We start from the raw sequence: 26,398 nt of genomic DNA on the forward strand, positions 1-26,398 counted from the left end.
GAAATGTTGGCGCAAACTTTAAACCTTGTTTTATCGACTCGAGTTCGTGGCTAGATTTTTGAATTTCAATCCCAACATATTTTGTAACAATTTTCTTGTCACAATCGTAAACATTTGAAATATATATATATATATATTTTTTTTTTTCTCAAAATTTGGATTATACGAGTTAGAACCCGAAAAAATGTCTCATCAACTCGAAACAAATTTTCCCATCTGTTACAAGTTGAAAAAGCTCTCGAGTTCGGATTTGCTCGCTTGCTAATTATACGCGCCGTGCCGTCGTTTTGTTGTTAATTTATCAATGAAAAAAAATTCCAAAAACATTCTCGAAACTATAAACAATAAAGCCCTCAATCCTCATATTACTCAGTGTTTTAATTTTCTTTAAAAAAAAAAGAAAAAAAAAAAAAAAGAAAAGAAAGTAATTATAAAAATGAAAAAGTGTTAAAAAAATAAACTCCCAACAACGGCGAGACACAAACAGAGGGAAACATTATGCGCGGTTTTTAAAATCGGCGTTATCATCGCACTCGGGGGTATTTCTTACTTTCTGCTTCTCGGCCGCGTCTTTACAAACGATAAACAAATTCTATCGGCGGCCGTAAAGTCAAGTCTCTCTCCTCTCTCTCTCTCGTCTCTCGTCTCTCTCGTCTCTCTACGGGCGTTTTTGACGGGGTGGGGACGACGGCTACAAAAGCACTCAGACCGAGCAAAGCTGCTTGCTGTGTAGTACGAGGATACTCACTAAGTGTGTTACGGTCTCTTTTTCAAGTCATGGCCCATCCACCGAGGTTGACCCTCGCGGGCCTGCTCCTGGGATTTCTCCTCTTCGTCGCGCCCTCCGGAGCCAGTGAGTTGAAATAAGAAATTATTTGAAAAACCGTCATTATTTGAAAAAAATCGCCTAGGAATATTCCACACAGATTCATTTTCCACACACTTCTGCCCCGGTCGTGGAAAAAAAGAAATACACTCTTGGATTTACTGCGCAAAGTTTGGAAAAATTTGGGACCGGTGTAGTTTTTTTTTTTTTTTGTTTTTTTTTTTTCAAGCTACGGTTACTTCGGAAATGATAACCGAAGCTACTGGATCGATGGTTAAAAAATTGTAAATACGACGGTAATTTTTTTGGTTTTTTTTTCGCTACACGCTTTGACCATTTTTTTTTTTTTTTTTTTTTTATCTGACCAGCTCAAGACACGAAGGGGAATTTCGACGAAGTGATCGAGTGATGATAAAATTTAATGTAGTGCGATAGTGAATTAAGTTAGGTATTCTTAATGGGGTGTACTTGGAGAGGTATTGTTTTTTTTTTTTTTGGTCAATGTACGGTTTTGATTTGCTGTTTTTACTTTTTTTTTCCGTAATCGAAAAATACGGTTCTGGATAAAAAAAATGGTTATCGTTGCTGTATTTTTACTTGCAATCATTGCGATAGTTTGATGTTGGTGCAGCAGTAAATTGACGTTGTTGTTTCGTTGGATTGGAAACAAAAAAAAAAAAAAGAAAAAAAATGAAATGCATCACCGAATCAGAAACGAACAGATTTAATGTTAAATAGTTAACTTGTACGAATTTATCTTGCGTTCTCAAAAATATCGTCCTACTAAAATTTTCCACTGTATATATATACTGTTGACGAATCAAGTTTTTTCTCACTCGTGAATTATCGGTAGAAAAAATAAAAAATAAAAAAAAAAAGAAAAATCGTTCTTGCGACGGAAAACTGCGGCAATATTTCGAATACATCAGAATATGATGAATTAATGTTCTCACTACAGAATTTTATGTTACATCCACCGTACCAATTTTGTACAAGAAATTTTCACGAAGTCGCTTGAATATAAAAGCTTCTATTACTAGACTAGATTTGCGTCGCGAATCTCATGAGTCCTGACTCTTTTCATACTTTGCTGTGAAAACATTTGGACGTTTTTTTTCTCTTTTAGACTGCTTGAGGTTAAGCTTCTTCAGTAAAACGAAACTACAAGTACCGCGAAGCCTTCTCATAGTCATCTGAAAGCTTGCGAGTATTAAGGTTGCATTTCAGTTTCGCTTAGTTAGTTTAAAGTGGAAGTAACTATCGCCACTTCTCTCTAATCGTATAATATATTGTTTCATCCTCGGTTAGGAGAAATGACGCACGAGATATTAACGTGAATGGTATGAAAAAAAAATTTTATACCCCCTCAAAAAAAGAGATTTTTTTTTTTCTTTATTAATTTTGCCGAAACTCTTTTATCCAGCCAATTATAACTCGAGGCGTATATATTTCTACGGGAATAAAAAATTCTCATGTACAGGGTACGTGGTAAATAATATTATATATATATATATATAGTCAACAGTTTCTTCCACCGTTGAGAAAATTCGGCTTTTAAACCTCACAGAAATTTCATCACCGACTTCGGGCGTTTCTCTATTTACCCTTCAGTTTATACATTTTTATAAATGTTGAAGATCCCTGTCGTAACGAAAGCGTAAAAGTTAGCAGGATTCAGTTTAACGAATTCACGATTTTTCGTACAACAATATCCAATGTAAAATCTTGATTTTGGTTTTTTTTTTTTTTTTTTTTTTTTTCTCCAGCCATTCTCTCGAGTTGTATCAAATAATTGTCAAGTATGCGAAATATGGGGCAAAATTTTTAAAATTCGTTCAGTAGAGTTATTCTCAAATTGCGAGAAAAATGACGATTTTGAAGAGAGGGAACAAAAAAAAACAAAAAAAAAAGTTTTCGTCCAAATTGTCTTTCTTTACTCAAAATAAATGCATATTGAGTAAATGTTGTTATTTTGAAGTGAGCGGGTTTGAATAAAGCTCGTTTTATACTTTTTCACCGATCCATTGAACGATGATTGACGAATCTTGAATGACCGTGACTCCGGCGTGATTAAGTGCACTGTAAACGTACCGATTTGCACCGTATTAAGCGCATTCTGCGAATTGCGTTTCAAATTGCTTTAAGGGGATTGATAAGAGGCCGCCAATCGTTCGTTAATACGTTACATACACACGGTTTTGCACGGAGAGAGGTTCATATATGCGAAGTTTCGAAGTGTTCAATTCGTTCTAGAAACTACGACGGTATTATTATTACAATCAGCAACGCGCCGCTTTAATACGGTGGGAAGTTCAAAGATGATGACATTACTCGCAGCGTACATGCGTAGTTTAACAGATCACCTCCAGCTACATCGGGGTCGCCTATGACATAAAGAGAGCCGAATGATTGGTCACTCCGATCCCCTCTGCAGGGTTCGACCGGACATTCGGTGAATTGATACTCTGCTTCTACCTTATACACGATCTGGACGCAAATATGTCTCTGACTTGTCAATTTTTCTACGATACTGTTTTACTCAATTTTTCTAGTTACTTTAACAATTGAAATTTTTCTCAGTGTAAGAATGAGAAAAAATAATCGATTATTTTTCACACACGATTGATCCACCGAATCGATTATTTTTACTCACAGTTTGAGTAAAAAAAAAGTGTTTGATTGAAATATCAATTATTACCAAGTAACTATTTCATATAATTGGTAAAAGATAAATGAACATTTTCAATGAAAGTGTAAATTATCAAAATACTTTTGGCTTCGAATGTACAGTTTCAAAAAAATACGAAATAATCGATTGATCGATTAATTTTTACCAATTCAATCGAGTCGTGTTTAATTATTTTTTTTTAACTGGAACTGGACTATTTTAAAAATTTTTTGCTCACCATGAGAGAAAAGTTACACGTGATTCAGGGTAGAAGATTTAAATTGGCTAAATTTTTAACTGTCGACTCGAAATTGGGTACAGCAAAAGTTTATTGCTTTCCATTCAATCGTATTGAATAATACAAAAGAGTTTCGTTTGTTTTGCATAATTCAGAAATCGTCATATACACATTAGAAAAACGAAAGGAGGAGAATAAAAATATAGTATAAAGGTTTTAATTATCTCGTTTTACAAGTACAAAGACTTTTTATTCTACATTATTCTGATAATTTATATTTATGAAAAAATGTCGCCTTTTCTGTCACTTTTCCTTTCTTTTCCCACGCATTCTTTTCTCAATTGTGTCATTAATTTGAGCGATTTTTTTTTTATCACTTCTTCTACAAAAGTACGGAATTCTATAATCAGTTTTTTTTTTTTTATATCAGAACCTTCGAAAACGGAAAACATATTTAAACTATCATCAGTCCTTAAAGAAAATTGATGCGATATTCTTCCACGACTCTGTAATTAAATGTATCGAGAATTTTTAGGTGTAGAAAAATTTTCAGCCGTGAAAAAAATCCAGCTTACTTAGTTATGTAGCGTTAATATTTGCTTGTGCTAGATTTCTTTTTGTACTTTGCTGCATAAAATGTTGTGACGATTTAATGTTGCTGGAAGAATGAATTTAAGTTAATTCAGGCCTCGTGTTATTTAACTGACAAAAATTTAGTGAACTAAAGAAAACGGATTCGGTGACCGAATAATTATTTGTAATCACATTTTCTTGCTAATTCAGCAATATTTATATCGTTAGGTATTATACAGTGGCATGTAAATAATTCGATATAATTCCTACCGCGCAATCCGTTGTCGAACAACGAATGTGTTTCTAAAAACTCTTTGTCACAGCCTCGGACAAAGGACGGGAATGTGTACGATCTGAGAAATTGATACTGCCAGTTTACAGTAGTTGGTAATTCAATTGTTAGTTTTACCAATTGTTTAATTAAGCCATTGAAATCCTATCTGGGATATAAACGTTGTTTCACGGTTGAATAACTCGAAATTTACTTCTGAAATTTTCGTGCGAAAAAAATATGCATTCTATTCTATAGTTATTCTGGTCAATGTCGGTTTGTACTCGTACAATAAACGAACTTTGTCGAAACGTGTCGATGAAACGCTCACGTTTAACGAAAAAAAAAAAAAAGAAAAATTTGATAAAAATAAAACAACAACATCTTGTTTACAGTCAGACCGCTTTTCTTTTCCACTAATTATCTGTAATCTGTTGCTTCGAAGAATTCAATCCTGAGACAAGTGGAAGTTTTTTTGATTCGATAATTTTGCACAATCATTGGATAATTTTTTTTTTTTTTTTTCTTTTTCCTACAACCGTGATATAATATACTCCTATGCAACGAGTTGTGTTAGATTTTGAGAAAAAAGCGCGATTAAAAAGATTACAAATATGTATTTTGCAATCAAGAAAGCACGACATTTTTGTTCAACATGTTTAATCTTGGCCAGTTTTCGAGATGGACTATTTTTTTAAATTTATTTATCGCGTCTTCCTGATAAGAAATTAACGAAAGTTTCTGCAGTGTCTAAATATCTGTTACATAATGTTGCGCAAAAATTATTTCGGTTAATTATTGTTAACGTAATCCAGTGAGGGTATCGTTAATTATTATTTACATTTAGCTTTCGGGCTAATCGGAAATAAGTCTATTTGGCTCAAAAAGTCGAATATATATATATATTAAAATTAACAAAATTTTGCATAATTTTTCTGCGATATTATCTAGCCGATAATCTTAAGCATCTCAGTAGTTAAAATTGAGTCTAGTTCGACTTTTACCGTTTTCTTTTTTTTTTTTATTGACAACTCAAAAGCGAAAGATACAAAGTTTTGAATTTGCAGTCAGAGGGTGTAAAATAAAAAAAAAATAACAATTTCTTAGCGCGTTGCTTGAAAAATGTAGGGGAACGATATTTAAAAATCGTTCGATAATTTCGTTGGATTCCGATGCAGTAAATTGATTTTCTTAAATTATCAGATACTTTGAAACGTCATGTTTACGGTTCTTCGTGCGTTACGATGAACATGTCCAGAGCTTTAGGAAATTTACCAAGCACAGTCTGGAGACGCGATTACGTTATGACGATTCTAGAGAACAGTAAACACGTCTGAAATTTGTGAAACAGCTGACAATGAGTCAATAATCTTTAACCGTTATAAACTTAGTGCTGTATAAGCGTGAAAGATGACCCCGCCTTATCTTATTTGAAGCTAAAGTTCATTGTGATACATACTGTATACATTTTCAAACGATAAATCGAGGCTGATTCTATATTTATTGTCAATCGTTAATCTTACTCCGTAATACAACGCATCGTCTGTCACATGCCTGTAGGTTCAAATATTAAACTCTTGTGATCTTTCAACTTGGCTGCACAAGTTTTCATCGTCAAAGGTCGATCGAGACTGATTCACTTAGCAACCGCAGATGGCATTGCCTCGAATGATTCAAATAGCCTGGATGATAAATACATCGGATCAACGATTTGCAACGAGGACTTAATCACGCGTGCTCGGTGTCGTTATCTTTGATTCACGTGTCTGTCGTGTGGGGAATTAAATTATCGCCATTAAAAGTTTGCGAGCTCTTTTATTTACCGATTTTTCAAAATATTCCGCACGTTCGATTTAGTCCGATATTCAAGTGATTGCAGCTAAAACAAACTTCTGCAATCCTTGTCCCAAATTTTTCTTCACCTTGTTAGTTTTTATTGTCTGATCGTATCAATCGTTTTGTTTGAATGATTATTTTCGTACTTTGTATTGCGTCTCGTCAATTTTTTTTTTTTTTTCGAGCATCAACTTATGCTCGAATCACTGCAAGCGTAATATAGTGTCTGTATTTATGCTTATGCAGTATTTGCCACATTGCGAGACATTGAAGTGATCGGATCAAGTTATATGCTTGATATGACAGAGGCAGGAATTGTGAAACCTTGACATTTCGTATCTCGTTTTATCTAATTTTCGTAGTTTCCATGTGGCTTTCGATTCGATAAAAAAAGTTGGGTTTTTTTCCACAAGGAAACAAATCTAACTAATCTACGCGTCTTCTAATCTGGATGGCTGTTTTGTTTTCTAGTTGTTTTTGTGCGTTTTTTTTCCCCCCTATAACTTCTTCAATTAGACACTATATAATTAGAGAATATCTTTGATTTTTGCAACCGGGTGATAAGAGTATACGATTAATATTTTATCAGCATTGACCTCTCACTCTGGAAAGTTCACTTGTCCCAACTGATAAATACATTTTTTTTTTTTTTTTTTTTTAACTCCTCTCTTGTAATCTGTCAATTCAACCGTTCAGAAGTGTTTCAGTGATATTTTTCTTATGCTTAAACGAGAGGAAAAAAAAATCCGACGCGTATACGTAAATTTTAATTACGGATAACATGTTGATTTGATTTTTCACATAATTCTCACCGTCATAAGATTTATAGACATTAGACAATACTCAATGCTGTTTTTTTACGTTATTCGATTCTCTTCTTGTTACAGACAAATGCAGAAGTGGCTGCCATGGTAGTAAGTATAATTTTTTAATCATCCGTCAATTTTCTTGAAAGCGGTACAAAGCGATGCATGATAAGATGAAATATGTAAAAAATGCGGATAGACTTTTGTTTTACCGTTTTGTTTGTTACCAATCGATGATACATTGTAAACAGCAAGTCTTTGAAAAATTTACAGAGTATAATAATAATAATAATTATAAACTTCTGCTCACAAAATTTATGAGAGTCTTGAAAATTTTTCACTCAGTGTAAAAAAGTGTTGATAATTTTCTATTTCCTTCAGTTCATTCGAGTAAAGCGTACCAAGAAGGTCACACGTACACGTATGAATTGGAAGGTGAATCCGTTACCTCAGTAAGCGAAGCTCAAGGAGAGGCAACCCTCAAATTGAATGCTCTCGTTGAATTATCCATCAAGCCTGACTGTGTTCACCAAATCAGATTAAAGAACGTGCGAATCAATGGAGCTGTGAGTATCATATAAAAATATCGGGTAGTCCTCCACCACCAACGAATTGGTCGTCGATTTATTTCCCACTTCTAGTCCACTGGATATACATTTTCAAATTTTTTGGGATTTTTCCCCTCTTTTGTTTAGTAGTAGGTATTTTGGATCTGATCTTCCATAACTCGAAAATATTGCACATTTGGGAGAAGAGTTGTGAGGGGTAAAAATTGTGTTCTTTCTGAATTGGTCGAAAATAAGTTTTCCAGAATTTTCGGAAAATCTTGAGTCATCGTTTTTAACGAAAAACGCACAAGAATCGATTTTTCTTAAATACTACGGTCTCAAAAAATTTGAAACTGTTTGCGAATTCTCTTTACTTGAAAACAAATTTTTTTTACATTTTACACAAAATCGGCCCTGCCGTTTTTTGGGAGTTACACTTCTTTTTGTACACGACTGTGATACATGCATATAAAAAAGTTTTCCGTTTGGTAAAACAAAATTTACGAAAATTTTCAAATCTTTCGATAACGTAGTTTTTGCGAAAGATCGATTTTTATACGTTTTGCGTCGAAAACTATAACTTACGATTCCCAGAAAACTCAGATAAAATACCATTTATTATCACTCCACAACTTTTCCCCCAAAATACACAGTTTTTGAGTTATGTAAGATGAGCTCTAAAATACTTACTCCTAAATGGCAGGGGGAAAAAAATATGAAAAAATTGGAAAATGTATATTTGGTGAAGTAGAAGTAGGAGTTAAATCGGTGACTGGTTCGACGGAGGTCGTGGTCCACTTAGTTAACGTTCATTTGGTCTACCCCTCATATAACGTGACTAAGCCGTTGCATCAATGCTCGCCTCGTGACGTAAAAAAATAGTAACTAATCCCGACCGTTCGGAATTATCGTCTAGCCCGCATCTCAAGGTGAGATCGAGAGACACGGTGTGCAGTTCAACTATCACAATGGTCACATCGATACGGAGATTTGCACAGAAGCCGGAGAGACTCAGGCAGCCCTGAATGTGAAACGAGCAGTGATTTCTCTCTTCCAAGACGCTATTATCCAGGATGACGGAAGCACCACTCATCACGAGGTGATTATCAATACATTTTCTGCCTTTTCATGAGACTCTGTCAAAAATATTCATCGCTGATTCAACCTGTTATCGAACTTACAGACAGACGTGTTCGGCGGTTGTCCGACTGACTTCACGTTCAGCACCAGCGGAGAGTCTCGAATAATCAAGAAGCACCGAAACCTCGAAGAGTGCTTGTACCGTGAAAACATAAGGCAAGACCTGATGTCGGCGTCGATTGACCCGAATTCCGGCTTCAAAACTACCCCTCTTCTCGCATCGGAGCAAGAGGTGGAACAGCAGTTCAATCGGGGAATTTTGAACATGGTGAAGTCCGTCGAAACCTACAAATTCAAACCCTTCAGCAACGGTGAGGCTGGCGCCAGGACCGTTGTCGAGACGACCTTGACATTCAAGGGAAAAAAGGGCGACAGCCCTCCGGCCCCGGTATCCGAGCCCAAGTCACTGGTCTTCGAGGTTCCACATCCAGTCGTAAGCTCATCTATTGACGCGATCGAAAGGGTCCTCCACAACGTTCACGAGTCGATGCCTGACGACGTGACTTCGTCAGGAGCTCACCAGTTCACGGAACTAATCAAAGTACTGCGCCGGAGTAGCAAGAACGACATTTTGACAGCCTACTCGCGCGTCAGAGCCGGTGCTGGGTTCGAAAATAACGCAGCAAAGAAGGTCTTCCTGGACGCTCTCTTCCGAACCGGAACTGGAGACTCGGCGGAAGCTGCAGCCGAACTGGTGAAGACCAAACAGCTTGACACATTGGAGACCATAGTCTACTACACCAGTCTTGCGTTCGTCAGACACGCCAGCCTCTCGTCCGTTACCAGGGTGACCAGTTTACTGAACAATCCTGAACTCCCGCGTATTGGTTACCTCGGGATTGGTTCGGTGATTGGAAAGTACTGCCAAGAGCACGACTGCGAAAATAAGCCTGAGATAAACGCGGCGCTTGCTGCGTTTTCATCTAAACTTACTAAGGCCACGACTCGTCAGCAGGAAAATGTCGTCATTTCCGTACTGAAGGGACTCGGAAATGCCAGGTACCTCGACCACGCCACCATGACAAAGATCGCCAGTATCGCCGTCGACAAAACCGTTCACAATCGCGTAAGAGTCGCCGCTATCGAGGCCTTGCCAGCCAAGTGCTCGATGGATTGGAAGAAACTTTTGTTCTCGACTTTGGCCGATCGGTCTGAAGACAGCGAGATCAGAATCAAGATTTACCTGTCTCTGGTCGCCTGTCCGTGTTCCCACGTCGCCCACACGATCAAAGAGGTACTCGACAAGGAAACCGTCAATCAAGTCGGATCGTTCATCCAGTCCCATCTGCGCAATCTCCGTGCGTCTACGAACCCCGAAAAAGAGAGAGCCAAACGCGAACTGGGTCTCATCAAGCCTCGCACCAGATTCCCCGAAGATTTCCGCAAATTTTCCTACAACGACGAACTATCTTACAGTATCGATGCTCTGGGTCTTGGCTCGGCAGCTGAAAGCAACGTTATCTACAGCCAGAACAGCTTCTTCCCTCGTTCAGCGAGCATAAATCTGACAACTGAGGTATTCGGTCGGTATTTCAACTTTTTGGAGATTGACGGGCGATTCGAAAACGTTGATGTGTTGCTGGAAAAATACTTGGGACCTAAGGGGATTCTGCGACCTTCAAATCTGAAGGACGTTCTTCTCGATGGAAGGAAATCTTATGATAATATTGTGAAAAAGGTTATAGATCGATACGAAAAGAAGGTAGGACGCCGTCACGCTCGTGATGTAAGTCAGAATCAAATTGTCAATTTTGGCAGAAAGATCCATCTACCCGAAACTGAACTCGACGATGATCTTGAGCTTGACTTATCGATCAAGTTGTTCGGCGCAGAGCTTGTTTTCCTCAGTTACCAAGGCAATGACAAGTTCAACCCAAACTCGATCGTTGACCAAATCCTAAACGCTCTTGAAGACGGAGCAGACAAGGCAAAGCACTTCAATTATAACATCAAGAACCATCTCAACTTTTTGGACGCTGAATTGGTGTACCCCACTGGTCTCGGTCTTCCATTGAGCTTGGGCGTTGTCGGAACCAGTGTGGTCCACCTGAAAACAAGTGGGAAAATCGACATCATTGAAATCATAAAGAATCCAAAGTCCACGGCAATCGAAATAGCTGTAGAACCAAGCGCTTCTATAGAAATTGGCGGAAGTTTGATTGTAGAAGGTTTCGGCGTTGAGTCTGGACTCAAGGTTATCACCTCTTTACACACATCTACGGCCACCGATGTTTCCGTCAAATTATTGGATGGATACGGAGTGGATGTAAACATTGGCCTTCCCAAACAGAAGCAGGAATTGATTAATATCGAAAGCAAAGTTCTCATCAGCTCCGGGCCTAAGGGTGACAATTATGTACCTCCCAAGTTCAGCAACGGTCAGGAACATTCCGATTGCTTTGACCAACTCTACAGCCTTGCAGGGCTCACCGTGTGCGGCAAAATCGCCTATCCGTACGACAGCCTGGCAGCCGTTCAAAAGAAACCCCTGTTCCCTCTAAGCGGACCAGCTTCATTTGCACTTCGCACAGAAAACAACGACGTGAAGAGCTACCACTTCAGGGCTTACTACGACACGAAAAATCCCAAGGCACGATCTCTCGAAATCTTATTGGAAACACCAAACACTAGAACAGAGCGTAAGATCTCACTTCTCCTGGAGGCAGCCGTCGAACCCGACAAGTTGGTCAGAGTTACGTTTGACTCGCCATTCAAGAAGGCCGTAGTTGAGGGTATAATCAAGAATACTCAAAAAGAACAAACTCTCGCAGTTACTGTTCGCCATGACAGCATCGAGTACTATGCGCGAATCGGTGTAGAATCTTCTGGCAATCGTTACAGACCTATCCTTGAATACAAGGTACCAGAGCACATCGAAAAACTAGCTGGAATTAAAAACGGCGTGAAGAATACCCGGCGAGACGGACAGCACTACTCCGTCGGGGGTGTGGTTGATGTTAGTGATTACAATGGCGGAAAGAAGTACGTGTTCAATCAACTGTCGTTAGTTTCCGAAGGTCAGTCCATTCTCAATATCGATGGAACCGTCGCTGTGTCTCGCCAAGGTGGCAACGCCGATCTCAAGATCGGATACGGTGGTGACAGGTTGTTGCTGAAGGGGAACAGTGTGGTTTCAAATATTTTCACTCAAAAAACACAGATATCAGTTGCTTCCACGAAGAAGCCGGAGAATAGTTTCAGTGTGACGTTTGAAACCGATGGCGATGCAAAACACTATAAAGAAACTGTCGTCTTCGTTCACGGCAGTGATTTGAACTCGCAAACAAACCGTATCACATATCATGCAGACAATAAGTACGAATATGTGAATGCTAATAAGTTCGATATTTCGTTCGGCCGAAAACTCACTTACCCCGCAGTGGGATTGGTCGCTAAATTAGAAACTGGGGCGACTCCTAAATCCATTGAATACGAGTTTGAGTTCAAATACGACAAGTTCAATATAGAGTCGGAACTATCTGCGAATGTTGGAAAGCCAGGCGATTTCGAGGCTGAATTCGAGGCAAAGTTGCAGGGAAATAGCATCAAGCTTAAGACGGAACGCGCCGTTCTTGGTGAGCATAAAAGTAAGTTCGAAACTTCGTTGGAAGTGCATCCCGGTGGTAAATACGAGATCGAAGCGGTAATTGATCACGATGATAAGTCCAACGATATCAACACCAAAATTGTGGCCCAGATCAAGCTGAATGGCAAAAAAGCTGTGATTGATGTAGGCTTAGAAGCCAACCAAAACAGAGTGAACTCTAATGCTGTTATTGACTACGAAAGCACCAGATATCTCGACTTCTTATTGGCCCTGCAACGGGGAACGAATCCAAATGGGAATCTCAAGCTGAATCTTAAAAACTACGTAACAGCCAACGGCCAGTTTAAGTTCGTGAAAGGTGCCGGGGGTGATGCGGATATTGAAATCAACATCCCGAAGTTTAGCCGTAAGATTACGGGTCACGGGAAGGTCGCAATTACCGGAAGTAGGCATGTTGCGAATGTTGACATCTTGTACGATGCATCGAAAGACCCAAAGAAACGCATCAAGTTGTCGTCGGACAGTGATTTGACATCGACGTCATTTGACACCAAGAATACCATCGAAATATTGGATTATAAAACTGTCGTAAATGCTAAAGGAAACCGTCAGGGTCGTAATGATAATGGACACCAGGATTTCGAATTTGATGTGACCTTCCCCTGTGGCAGATACGTTGTTGGAAAAGGCAGCAGAGATGCAACCACCAAAAATGAACTCATAGATGGCAAGATGCAGTTCGAATTGATTGACCACGTGAACAAGGGAGGAAAGCGTCGTGATCTCGTTTATCACGCTGAAGTTCATGATCTGAATCTTGTGGCTTACACGTACCGAGCCAAGCATGACTTAAAGTTCATCGATTTCGAAAGAAAAGATATCAACGTTTTGCTGGAACTTAAGAATCTACACAATGGCCCAGACAAAAAATCTAGGGATTTAAAATTCAACTTACTTGGTGCGAAAATACCCTCACCATTCTCACTGGAATATTCACACGATTCGGAGAAGGATGGTGCTTCTGGTTCCGGAAAATTTAAGTCCACTCTGGGTAACAATCTGAGCTTGCAGGTAAGATTTCTCACGTAACTTGTATTTACATCCTGTGACATTCTACCTGATACCTCCAGTTCAAGCCTGAAATTAGGGAATTAGTTTGAATTATACCTACTTGTGTTTTCACGATGTAGCTATGAATTTCTAAAAACTAGAGAATAATTGTTCATTCACTTTGGTCGATTTTAGGTCAACGGAAACCTTGTCCGTGGAAACGGTGTCGACAAACCAACAGCCGTGGAAGCGGCATTTGAAATTAAATTACCGAGCCAGAAGCTCAGTAATGTAAAATTGGAGTACTCTGGTACCATTCTGACTCCCAACGAACCAACTGGTCGTTTTGAATACATAGAAAGGACAGAATTGACTTACAACACCGACCAAACCATCAAATTGGATAGTCGTTTCACCAACGTTGGTATTTTCGTTTATGATCACACTTTCGAAGGATCTGGAAAGGCAACCCTTACGGTTCTGAGTAATGCACCGATAACTGTTGGCTACAGTTACAAACACAATCCAACAAATGAATTGAAGGAAACATCAGGTTCACTGAGCATCAACAATGGAAACAAACAGACTAACATTGCTGTTGATAGTACCTATCTTGAACACCTGAACGTTATTAATCTGAACATTAAAGCCACGACTCCAGTTGAAACGATACGCAACGTTGACATCAAATTCCAGCATGAAGTATGTACATTTTCTACCTAGCTTTACTTAGTGTTCTTTTCAACTCCAACTTCATTTTCATTGTTCTCTATCCAACAGGGTACAGACAGAATCGGCAGACATCCCATCCCGAGTTCCAGCAAAACAAACATAATTGCGATTGTTAACCAAGCTAAATACACCCTGGAACAAGAAATGGCAGTCAAGGAAGACAAAGTTAGTGGCAGCGTAACTGTTACTACACCTCAGGGTGTGACGAAACACACTATAGTATTCAACAAGCTTGGAACTAACAAATTTTCAGGTATGGGTTACAAGAAATATTATATATATAATTATTATATGAATATGAGTGATAGTTTCGATTTTCACACTTAGAAATTGTTATTTATTTTATGAAATTAAAAATGGCTCATCAAGCTGTCGAATCTTCCAACCAATACTACGATTGATTTAGGTGAATGGAAATTGAGTACGCCAAAAGGATTTGTGAACATCGATGGTGAGATTGACGTGGCCAAAATCGATGACTTCAGTATTATATTCAACTTTGATAGTGATAAGGTGCAAACTCGTAAGATTCACGGAGAAATTGCTAATAACAAAGTTGCCAAGGGTGGCAAGAAAATTGTGATAAACATCAGCTCCGAGGGAAAGAACATCATTCTTGGCAGGTACAATACATACATGAATTGCACTGACAATTTTTAATCCAAATAATTTGAATGGCGTAGAATATCGAACACCAATTAGTTGGAATGAGATAAAACTTTGAAAATATATTTTTTCAGTACTAGCTACAACAAGCACTCTGAAGGCAGTAAAGTAATTGTCGAGGGTAACGGAAGCCTGAAGATTCGTGATAGTACCAAGAGTTCGTCGTTCAAGTATACTCATCAGCAATTGACGTCGGACGTTAATGGAGAACTCGGCGTTACCAGTCTTTTGACCTTCAACTTTGGACCTTCCAGTATTGTCAATGAATTTAAATTTACCGACAAGGAAGTCTACGTCTTCAACAGTTATTGCGAGCAGAGCGCAGACTGCGCACAATTCAAGTTACAGGCAAAATCAAGTCAATCAGGTTTGTCTCAGGAGTTAGGCTAATTTCGATTATGTTTCAAGCTGTGCGGACATACTGCATGGTCTGAATATTTATGGCTATTAACCACGTGATTTTTCTGTCTCTGCCATTACAGGATTGAAACGCTCCAAGGAAAGTACTCTTGAAGTTGACCTGAGGAAGTTCAACGTTCCGTACGAATTTGGCTTGAAGAGTAATCAGGTGATCGATCCACAATCCGGATATGATGACTCAACCAGTTTGTACCTGCATTCTTCAAAGGGCAAGACTGAGTACAGCTATCAAGCTTACCTTCACCCAACAGAATCCGGTACGTTGGATATTCATCATGATTGTTCTGTCTCGAAATCTAAAATACCAAGTTGTCGACGGTATTGATGAACATAGGTATAGTTCTCTGCATAATTCATCACAGACCACGTTAAGTATCGCATTTTGCCTCGTCTAGGTGTTATCCTTACTTTGCCGAGTCGTGAACTAGCCCTGATTGGAACTGCGAACCTTCCCAAAAACAAGCGTTCCGGAGGATACAAGATAGACACTTCATTGTACCTGGACAGAAAGCGTAGTCCAAAGGAGAAGACCAGTCTAACCATCGCTGGTGATGTTCTTTTTGAAAAAAGTACTGTCAGTATCACTGGGGAAAGCAGGCTGACATATCCATCCCAGCATAAGGTATGATCATCATTCGGTAATTTTCAACCAAGGCGAAAAGCATTATTAATGTCATGTTGACTTGAATTCAACTCAATAGTACTTCATCGTGGAAAGGAAGTTACGTGAAATTTCGATTCAATTCTCACTGAGTTTTGGTGTCGATTTTCAAGAACATAGGTATTAGATGCACCGAATAGATCAGTGGTATTCGGTAATGTAATGTTTATCGAATTTTTGTACGGTTTAAACATCACATTTGTGTATTTTTATCTAGGATTTGAGCGTGAAAGGTAAACTCCACGTGGGTGGTGCTCATCTGCTGGATGCGAACTTCGACATCGACGTATTTGCAAAGAGAAATCAGAAGATCACCGTAGTAGCAAAGGTTCTCCAGACTCCTATCAACGATAATACCGGCTACAATGTGACTGGATCATTGTCAGTTACCAGTCCAGGACAACGACTGAAGGTCGATGTTGATGAGTATGTGACTATTTCACGCAAGGAAATTGCTTTCGGATCATTCTTGGCGTACACCGATGAACACCAAAAACCCAAGTCGACTGGCGTAGAGTTCTATGTTAACCTGCAGGGAGTTCACCTGCTCATCAAATCACCAGACCAAGAATTGATCAAAGTTGATTCCAAACTTGATCTGTCAAAGAATATACAGAAAATTGATACGGACATAGCTATATTCAACAGAGCCCCAGTCATCATTACTTTGGAAGTCAGGGATATGAACTCCTTCAAATATCTGGCTTATGAGAGGAGTGAGTATGCTGTAGACTGTTGCTTTATTGATAATTATTGAAATACCGGATAGGGTGACTCTTCATGCACGGTCAAACCATCGTGATCCATCATTGTGACATTATTCACATTTACAGATAATCCTAATAACAAATTCGAAGCCGGTGGACGCGTTGTAGTAGGGCAAATAGCCGAGCTGCATGCGGATTCGGTCAAGGATGGAGCTAAGAAGGAACTTTTCCGCATACGCATCCAGCTCGATGAACGCCATTATCTGAAGCCAGAATTCTCCTTCGACAAGAACAACGTTGGACACGTTATCGTGAGTATTTCGATACATTAGTACATCTGTAAATTTCATTGGGAATATGTAATTGCGTGTACTTAACGTCAGGTCGTTGAATTTTAGGACTCCTACCGTGGGCGCGTAGTAGAAGTAGCCAAATTGACAAATGAATTCGTCGAAAGTTTGGCTGAAGAGATTATTACCGAGGTTAAAGATTTATTGGAACATCTCAAGAGGGCTCAACCCAATCTGAAACCACTTTTCGATTACTACGTGGCCGAGCTTACCAAGTTGAAGGATGAACTGAACATCGAGACCGAAGGCATCAAGCAGATTCAGGCTAAATTGTAAGCTGCTGTTACGAATGCTCTAGTAATTAACGTTCTTCGAATTCCGATCACATCTTGTTGTGAATTTAAATCCACATCGCCGACTGATTGTTATTTAGGCTACTTGAACGATCATCACTTACCAAATCTTCTCAAAAATGACTGCTATTTTTTTCCAGAAACGAAGTATTCGGCGGTACTATCCAGCTTGTTCTTGAAATAGTCAAGCAAGTTACCCACCGGTTTGAAGAACTACAAAAAATATTCAGAGAAACTGTCGATAGACTCGGTGTAGCGTTCAAAGCGACTCTACCTGAATTCCAGAAGATTTGGCGTGCGATCAGTAATCTGATCATTGATTTATTCGAAGACGCAGCAAAAACTTTGGCCAATATCCTCAAGACTTTCGCAGATATTTTCAACGCTAACAAGGACGAGTTCAAGCAGGTTGCCATTCTCTTCGCAGAGCTTACCAACGAAATCACATCAATTATCATCAAGACTGCAACTCAAATTAAGAAGGATGCAAATGACTTTTACACTGTGCTAATCAAGGAGTTTAAAGCTTTGCCAATCTATGAATTCGTGAAGCAGAAGTACGGAGAGTTGTCAGACGTTAAAATTTACGAAGGAGTGATTCGTGCCATAACTGATGTTGTTCAGTCGGTTAAAAAATTCTTGCCAACCAAAGAGCTCCAAAACCTTCTTACTGCTACCTATGATTACATCATCAAGCTCGTCAAACGCGAAAAGGTTTGTTGCGTATTTTTACCCAATGCCTGAGATTGCATGCCTGATATAGAATCAGTATATATATTCATCGATTTTATTTTTTTATCTACAGGTTGACGACGTTCAGGAAATCAAGAAACTGTATGCTCTTATCCTACACGCCATTGAGTCTGTTATTGAACTTGTCAAAAGCCGTACTGTCAAGAATGACTTCTCCAACGTTATCGAAACTAAATTACCATTCGATCTAAGCGCTTTATCCAAATTACCTGGAATCGTCACTCTGAAGCTTTCAGTTCTTACATTGCTTCGCAATCAGGAATTCCCAACATTGAACGAAGTATTGAACACGTACAGGTGAGTAACGATTCTACGCCAAAATAATTAATTAAATACAATCACTTACTTTATATCCGATGACAATTATTTCAAATATCGTAGTTGGAATATCATAACTGTTTACTGTTAGAAGAGTACCATTGTTCTACGTTATACCTTCGATTTTATATGCCGTAGTATAAATTTTACACTCAATACCACCCTATTCGCACTTTCATCATATTCTTCAGTTTTTTTTAGATGAAATAACATCAAATACATTTCGAATATCTACGACTTTCAGGCCAACTAAATATCCGTCGGACCTGATACCACCATTCGGGAAGTTTGCAACATTCGCAGAGAGCAGCTTCTTTTCATTTGACGGACGTGGCGTTGCTCTTCCTGGTCAATGCAGCTACGTTCTGGCTCAAGATGCTCGCGATGGAAACTTCTCCATCGTTGCCCAATTGCAAAATGGAAAATTGACCGGAGTGACGATCGCTGAACCTACAGAGAGCATCACCATTGAATCTACCGGACGTGTAAGTGCCTCAAATGTTGATCAATACGCTGAGTCTTCCAATATTTATTACACCAGATAAGGTTCATAATTGTCGTCATTCGTTTAGATACTCGTCAACAACCAACCTGCCGATTTCCCTGCCAGTACGAAGAACCTTCGCGCCTCACTTCATTATCCAAGGGTACGTGTTGTGTCTGAGTATGGAATAACTCTGGACTGTGACACAGGGTCTGGTTTGATATGCAGCGTGCACGTGTCTGGATTCTACCACGGTAGACTACGTGGTTTACTTGGAAACGCAAACAACGAACCTTGGGACGATTTTACCCTCCCGTCTGGCAAGGTATTTCATCAAACAATTCAATTTAACTAACGTCAACATCACGCAGTTTCATGGAAGTCATTTTACGGGGTACTTTTATTGCTCACAGGTTACCGAGAATCCAAGTGAGTTTGGAAATGCTTTTAAACTGACGCCTGGATGTGCAGACGTTAGTCCTGCCGATCTTCGTGCACCGAAACATGAATCTTTCTGCACGGACTTTTTCACTGGATCGTCTTCGTTAAGGTTTGTTTTATAGTGTGAATGTTATTTACTACAGAGTGGTCAGAGACTCTGATTACTGCATCACTTAAAAATTACGAATCGTGATAATTTTTTGACTGTGATGATTTTCATGAATCTTCTAATTTGGTTACTCTATTTTCTCTGTACAGTCCTTGCTTCGATCACATTAACCCAAGTCAGTATCGTGACTACTGCGATCTCCTTGCTGGGAAAGTTGCTACGAGTGAATTGAAGAGATCATACGCTTGTTATTTTGCTCGCGCCTACGTTTTGAATTGCCAGTACAAAAATATTCCAGTTCATATTCCATCTAGCTGTGGTAAGTACGAGATTTGAAATAACAGTGTATCAATTGAATAAATCAGCGTCTTGTAGAATGGCTAATGTTGTCACACTCAGAAACTTGAAGGAATTGGAAAATTGGTGTTTAACTTCCCCTTTCTTTGACCCTACAGCATCCTGCCAGGTTGGAAATCGGAAGGTGGATATTGGCGACACTTTCAGTACGCAACATCCGAAGCAACAGGCCGATGTCGTGATCGTGGTTGAGCAGGCAACTGAAAACATCAAAGTCTTCAATGAACTGGTACTCCCTCTCATCGGCTTGGTCAGGACCGAACTCAGAGAGCAAGGCATAACGTAAATACGACTATTCATTTTCAGTACATACTGAACCCTTCGCACTTCGACTATTTGCGTAAATTATCAACTTTCTTTTAGCGATATCCACGTTGGTCTGATCGGTTTTGGCGATCACATGGATACCCCGGAGCACTACACGCTCAAAGGAAGCCGAAACATCGACGGAGATCAAGTGAAGAACATGAAATTTGCATCCAGGACTCCGACTATCACTCTTGAGGTATTGCCATTGCGAAATATCACTTTACGTTTAAAAGTATTGAGACTGCCGCCAACTGTTTCCACAATCTTAACTCGCGATTCAAACAAGTCCTTCTAGGGTTTGAAGCTTCAGATTTTTGACTTCAGACTAAAGCTAAACTTGGACTCAGGAAGCTTCAAACTGTGCAAAAACATTTTTTGGCCACTGTGTGTAATTGAAGAACTTTCGTTTACAGGAAGCTAAAGCTGGTGATGGGAAGAAAAAACTGGATTACTTTGGACAAATGCTCGTTAATGAATTGGGAACCTTCAAGTTGACCGACGCATACCAAGAGGCTCTAAACTATGACTTCAGGCCAGGAGCATCAAAGACTGTCATAGGCGTTATCGCTACTCCTTGCTTAAAGAGTCCTCTACCCGTATCTGTGAGTATACACACTACTGTCATTTTATTTTTCCATCCAACTGTTAGCTTCAAACTCAATCTACAGAAGGGAATGGCAGTTCAGATTGTCGTCTAGTATTTCAACTACCCTTTTCATATTTTGTTACAAGCTTTACAAGAATCCAGGGAAAGTGTAGTTCGTTTACATCTTTGAAATGAAACTATCCTTATGCCATACAATTTTAGTTTACTTCAGTAACATTGAGTTTGAAGAAAACGATGCTAATAAGTTGACTAACGGTTGATACCAGCCACAAGTAGAGTTTATGCATCATGTTACAACTTGCCAATCCTTCGTGTCGATCCGTGTTATGTAATAATATCATGTTTACAATTTTCAGCTGCAACAGTTGAGACTGTTATTGGGATTGGTTGCCTACAACGAAATGGGTATGACTTACCATGAAATTGCCAACCTGGATGATATTTTGATTTCTGGCAAGCCGGATAAGAGTGTTGTCGGCTTTGATTCTGACAGTGTATTTACTTTTGCTGACAACAAGAAGAAGCCCGTCGAAGGAAGCACAGAGTTGAAGAATAATATGGTACTCGCCAGTCGCGACGTATGCGCAACCTTCGCTGCTGACGTAAGTTACTGTCACGTAATTTTTATATTTTTTACTTAATCTATGACTCGGAGCTTACGTAAAGTGTACTCGATCGATGGGTTGAGTTTAAAGTTTTCGTTAATCGTGCGAGTGGTAATTAATTTTTATTTCCAGTCTGGCGGCGGTGCTTACAGCGCGCACAACTTCTTAGAGGCCAAGGAGAACAAGAAAAAGCAGTTTAAACAAGTTGTCGCAAGAAGGATCGTGAGCAGTTTGGTTGGCACGGAAATTCGGGAGGATTGTGTCTGCAAGCAGGGATACGGCGGATTTGCTAAAACGGAATGCAAGATCATTTCGCGAAAAGAAAAAGAGCCCATTGCGGTGAGTTTATTGGAATAATTTATTTCGTACTTAAGTACAACGAGTTTGACTATTTCACGATCCACGATTTATTCTTTCATTTTCCACAACAGAGGCGCACAAAGACAGGACGCAAGGGTTAAGAAGCTTTACAAGATCTGGCCGTCTAATATCATCAATTAATTAGGAATGTCATATTCGTTACTTTGTTTTAATATTCCAGTAATAATACTTTAGGCTTAGACTACATATTTCATATATTTGTAATATTGTGTAACTCAGTCATACCAGGGAATAATTATTATTCTTCAACATTGTGTCTTTAAAATATAGTTAATTTTATTGACAACACTAGAGGCAGATTTTTATGTAACGAATTTTGTAAACGTCACAAATGCACAAATAGATGTAACTCACTTGACTGTATAATGTAATAAAGATTTATAGATTTATATTCAATGGTAGGTTTCCTTCAGTTAGGGAACCATTCCGTTCGATAATTTATTGCAGGTGTAAATATTACGGTGAGGTCTTTTTGAATTGACGATGCTTATCGAAAATCGTAGGAATCATCGTTTTCAAGTGATTGCCAAATTGCTGGCAATACCGATACTGTGTATATGTCTGCTACATATCTGCTTTCTTACGCTTCCTCACATGCTACTTCTATTTAGTCTCGGGGGGATCCCCGACAATACTGAACTAAACATGCGCCAAGAGAAACGGTCAAGGATTTTTTCGTGAATTTAATTCGTATGACCTTTTCTAGACTAATAAGACTCTGAGTAAGGCGAAGAAGTCATCCAGAACAGCATAGGACTGACGGCAGGAAAATGACGATGAAATTTTGTCGTTATATGGCTGTAACTCTTGATCCGTTGCTCATAGCTAATTGGGTCTGCACCCGAACGATTCCTCTCTCAAAGATGTGTCGGAATAGTGCATCTAATGACTTATTGCAGCACTTTTCAGAATCTTTACATTTTCACCGAGCATCCAAAGTAGTGGGGCTTATTTTCTGTTCTTACCATGAAATCTTTTGCCTCAGAATCGCTATTTGTCGCAGCATTTTTCGCAATTTCTCCGAATGGCTTAGTTTTAAGTGAAAGTAGCATAAAATCTAGCGATCACATGCCCTCTCAATCAAGCAGGCATGCCTTCAGTCACACAGCGTCGACATCACATGCAGTCAATCAATCAATCAATGTGTCCCTGTTTTTAGAAGAGCTCCTCGGTTCTCATGCGCTCCCGATACCAGGAGTAATTTTGCTGAAATTTTTCCAATTTGCTCAAGTCTGATAGGAAGTAGCGCGAAAATTAGCGATCAGTTGCCCTCTCAATCATGAAGGCATGCCTTTAGTCACACAGCGTCGATATCACATGCAGTCGATCAATCAATCCATGTGTCCCTGTTTTTAGAAGAGCTCCTCGGTTCTCCTGTGCTCCTGATACCAGGAGTCATTTTTGCTGAAATTTCTCCGATTCGCTTAGTTCTAAGAGAAAATGGCGGGAAAATTAGCGATCACATGCCCTCTCAATCAAGCAGGCATGTCTTCAGTCACACAGCGTCGACATCACATGCAGTCAATCAATGTGTCCCTGTGTTTAGAAGAGCTCCTCGGTTCTCCTGTGCTCCTGATACCAGGAGTCATTTTCGCTGAAATTTCTCCGATTCGCTTAGGTCTGAGAGAAAATGGCGGGAAAATTAGCGATCACATGCCCTCTCAATCAAGCAGGCATGCCTTCAGTCACACAGCGTCGACATCACATGCAGTCAATCAATGTGTCCCTGTGTTTAGAAGAGCTCCTCGGTTTTTCTGCGCTCCTGATACTCAGAGCATGCATGCCTTCAGTCATACAGCGTCGACATCACATGCAGTCGATCAATCAATCAATGTGTCCCTGTTTTCAGAAGAGCTCCTCGGTTCTCCTGTGCTCCTGATACCAGGAGTCATTTTCGACGAAATTTCTCCGATTCTTTCAGGTCTAACAGAAAATGGCGGGAAAATTAGCGATCACATGCACTCTCAATCAAGCAGGCATGCCCTTAGTCACACAGCGTCGACATCACATGCAGTCAATCAATGTGTCCCTGTGTTTAGAAGAGCTCCTCGGTTTTTCTGCGCTCCTGATACTCGGAGCATGCATGCCTTCAATCATACAGCGTCGACATCACATGCAGTCAATCAATCAATCCATGTGTCCCTGTTTTTAGAAGAGCTCCTCGGTTCTCCTGTGCTCCTGATACCAGGAGTCATTTTCGCTGAAATTTCTCCGATTCTCTTAGGTCTAACAGAAAATGGCGGGAAAATTAGCGATCACATGCACTCTCAATCAAGCAGGCATGCCTTCAGTCATACAGCGTCGACATCACATGCAGTCAATCAATCAATCAATGTGTCCCTGTTTTTAGAAGAGCTCCTCGGTTCTCCTGTGCTCCTGATACCAGGAGTCATTTTTGCTGAAATTTCTCCGATTCGCTTAGTTCTAAGAGAAAATGGCGGGAAAATTAGCGATCACATGCCCTCTCAATCAAGCAGGCATGTCTTCAGTCACACAGCGTCGACATCACATGCAGTCAATCAATGTGTCCCTGTGTTTAGAAGAGCTCCTCGGTTTTTCTGCGCTCCTGATACTCGGAGCATGCATGCCTTCAATCATACAGCGTCGACATCACATGCAGTCAATCAATCAATCAATGTGTCCCTGTGTTTAGAAGAGCTCCTCGGTTCTCCTGTGCTCCTGATACCAGGAGTCATTTTCGACGAAATTTCTCCGATTCTTTCAGGTCTAACAGAAAATGGCGGGAAAATTAGCGATCACATGCACTCTCAATCAAGCAGGCATGCCCTTAGTCACACAGCGTCGACATCACATGCAGTCAATCAATGTGTCCCTGTGTTTAGAAGAGCTCCTCGGTTTTTCTGCGCTCCTGATACTCGGAGCATGCATGCCTTCAATCATACAGCGTCGACATCACATGCAGTCAATCAATCAATCAATGTGTCCCTGTTTTTAGAAGAGCTCCTCGGTTCTCCTGTGCTCCTGATACCAGGAGTCATTTTCGCTGAAATTTCTCCGATTCTCTTAGGTCTAACAGAAAATGGCGGGAAAATTAGCGATCACATGCACTCTCAATCAAGCAGGCATGCCTTCAGTCATACAGCGTCGACATCACATGCAGTCAATCAATCAATCAATGTGTCCCTGTTTTTAGAAGAGCTCCTCGGTTCTCCTGTGCTCCTGATACCAGGAGTCATTTTTGCTGAAATTTCTCCGATTCGCTTAGTTCTAAGAGAAAATGGCGGGAAAATTAGCGATCACATGCCCTCTCAATCAAGCAGGCATGTCTTCAGTCACACAGCGTCGACATCACATGCAGTCAATCAATGTGTCCCTGTGTTTAGAAGAGCTCCTCGGTTTTTCTGCGCTCCTGATACTCGGAGCATGCATGCCTTCAGTCATACAGCGTCGACATCACATGCAGTCAATCAATCAATCAATGTGTCCCTGTTTTTAGAAGAGCTCCTCGGTTTTTCTGCGCTCCTGATACTCGGAGCATGCATGCCTTCAATCATACAGCGTCGACATCACATGCAGTCAATCAATCAATCAATGTGTCCCTGTTTTTAGAAGAGCTCCTCGGTTCTCCTGTGCTCCTGATACCAGGAGTCATTTTCGCTGAAATTTCTCCGATTCTCTTAGGTCTAACAGAAAATGGCGGGAAAATTAGCGATCACATGCACTCTCAATCAAGCAGGCATGCCCTTAGTCACACAGCGTCCACATCACATGCAGTCAATCAATGTGTCCCTGTTTTGGAAGAGCTCCTCACCTCAGATGTTCCCCTGATACCAGGAGTAATTTTCGCTGCAATTTCTCCAATTTGCTTCGTCTTAATGGGAGCGCCTAATTATAGGCAACCAAACTTACATGTACACGACACGGCCATCAGTCGTAAGGCGCTCCATTGATCAAGCTCCTCGCTTCAGATGTTCTCCTGATACCAGGAGTAATTTTCGCTGCAATTTCTCCGATTTGCTTAGTCTAAGCGGGAGCGCCTAATTATAGGCAACCAATCTTACATCTACGCGACACGGCCATCAGTCGTAAGGCGCTCCATCGATCAAGCTCCTTGCCTTAGATGTTCTCCTGATACCAGGAGTAATTTTCGCTGCAATTTCTCCGATTTGCTTAGTCTAAGCGGGAGCGCCTAATTATAGGCAACCAATCTTACATCTACGCGACACGGCCATCAGTCGTAAGGCGCTCCTTTGATCAAGCTCCTCGCCTCAGATGTTCTCCTGATACCAGGAGTAATTTTTCGTTGTAATTTCTCCGATTTGCTTAGTCCAAGTGGGAGCGCCTAATTATAGGCAACCAATCTTACATCTACGCGACACGGCCATCAATCGTAAGGCGCTCCTTTGATCAAGCTCCTCGCCTCAGATGTTCTCCTGATACCAGGAGTAATTTTTCGTTGCAATTTCTCCGATTTGCTTAGTCCAAGTGGGAGCGCCTAATCATAGGCAACCAAACTTATACGTATGTGACACGGGTTTTCAGGCATAAGGCGTACCTTTGATCGAGCTCCTCGGCTCAGATGTTCTCCTGATACCAGGAGTAATTTTTCGCTGCAATTTCTCCGATTTGCTTAGTTCAAGTGGAAGCGCCTAATCATAGACAACCAAACTCATACGTATGTGACACGGGCTTTGAGCCATAAGGCGTACCTGTGGTCGAGCTCCTCGGCTCAGATGTTCTC

The 26,398-nt window shown here is 40.1% G+C and overlaps 1 protein-coding gene across 1 annotated transcript; it reads left to right on the forward strand.

Moving 5' to 3' along the window:
• Window positions 1–722: 722 nt before the first annotated feature.
• LOC107219739 (apolipophorins) lies at window positions 723–22,092 on the forward strand. The gene is made up of 26 exons (XM_015658064.2): window positions 723–853; window positions 7,300–7,326; window positions 7,600–7,784; window positions 8,683–8,865; window positions 8,950–13,524; window positions 13,699–14,205; window positions 14,284–14,488; window positions 14,642–14,858; window positions 14,976–15,268; window positions 15,384–15,578; window positions 15,717–15,943; window positions 16,200–16,698; window positions 16,816–17,000; window positions 17,088–17,311; window positions 17,473–18,046; window positions 18,138–18,382; window positions 18,648–18,888; window positions 18,976–19,212; window positions 19,301–19,437; window positions 19,587–19,756; window positions 19,893–20,076; window positions 20,158–20,299; window positions 20,517–20,705; window positions 21,067–21,312; window positions 21,448–21,654; window positions 21,747–22,092. The coding sequence occupies exons 1-26, from the start codon at window positions 778–780 to the stop codon at window positions 21,774–21,776; spliced, it is 10,200 nt and encodes a 3,399-aa protein (XP_015513550.2). The 5' UTR covers window positions 723–777; the 3' UTR covers window positions 21,777–22,092.
• The last annotated feature ends 4,306 nt before the right edge of the window (window positions 22,093–26,398 follow it).

Source organism: Neodiprion lecontei, chromosome 7, assembly GCF_021901455.1.
Source record: "Neodiprion lecontei isolate iyNeoLeco1 chromosome 7, iyNeoLeco1.1, whole genome shotgun sequence".
NCBI lineage: Eukaryota > Metazoa > Arthropoda > Insecta > Hymenoptera > Diprionidae > Neodiprion > Neodiprion lecontei.

What these genes read in the sequence shown, in the direction of transcription:
- LOC107219739 (XM_015658064.2), top strand. Translation starts at nt 778, where the DNA reads ATGGCCCATCCACCGAGGTTGACCCTCGCGGGCCTGCTCCTGGGATTT. An exon ending in ACGTGCGAATCAATGGAGCT is followed by an intron (nt 7,785 to 8,682) that starts GTGAGTATCATA and finishes ATTATCGTCTAG; the next exon opens with CCCGCATCTCAAGGTGAGAT. An exon ending in AAGAACATCATTCTTGGCAG is followed by an intron (nt 14,859 to 14,975) that starts GTACAATACATA and finishes ATATTTTTTCAG; the next exon opens with TACTAGCTACAACAAGCACT.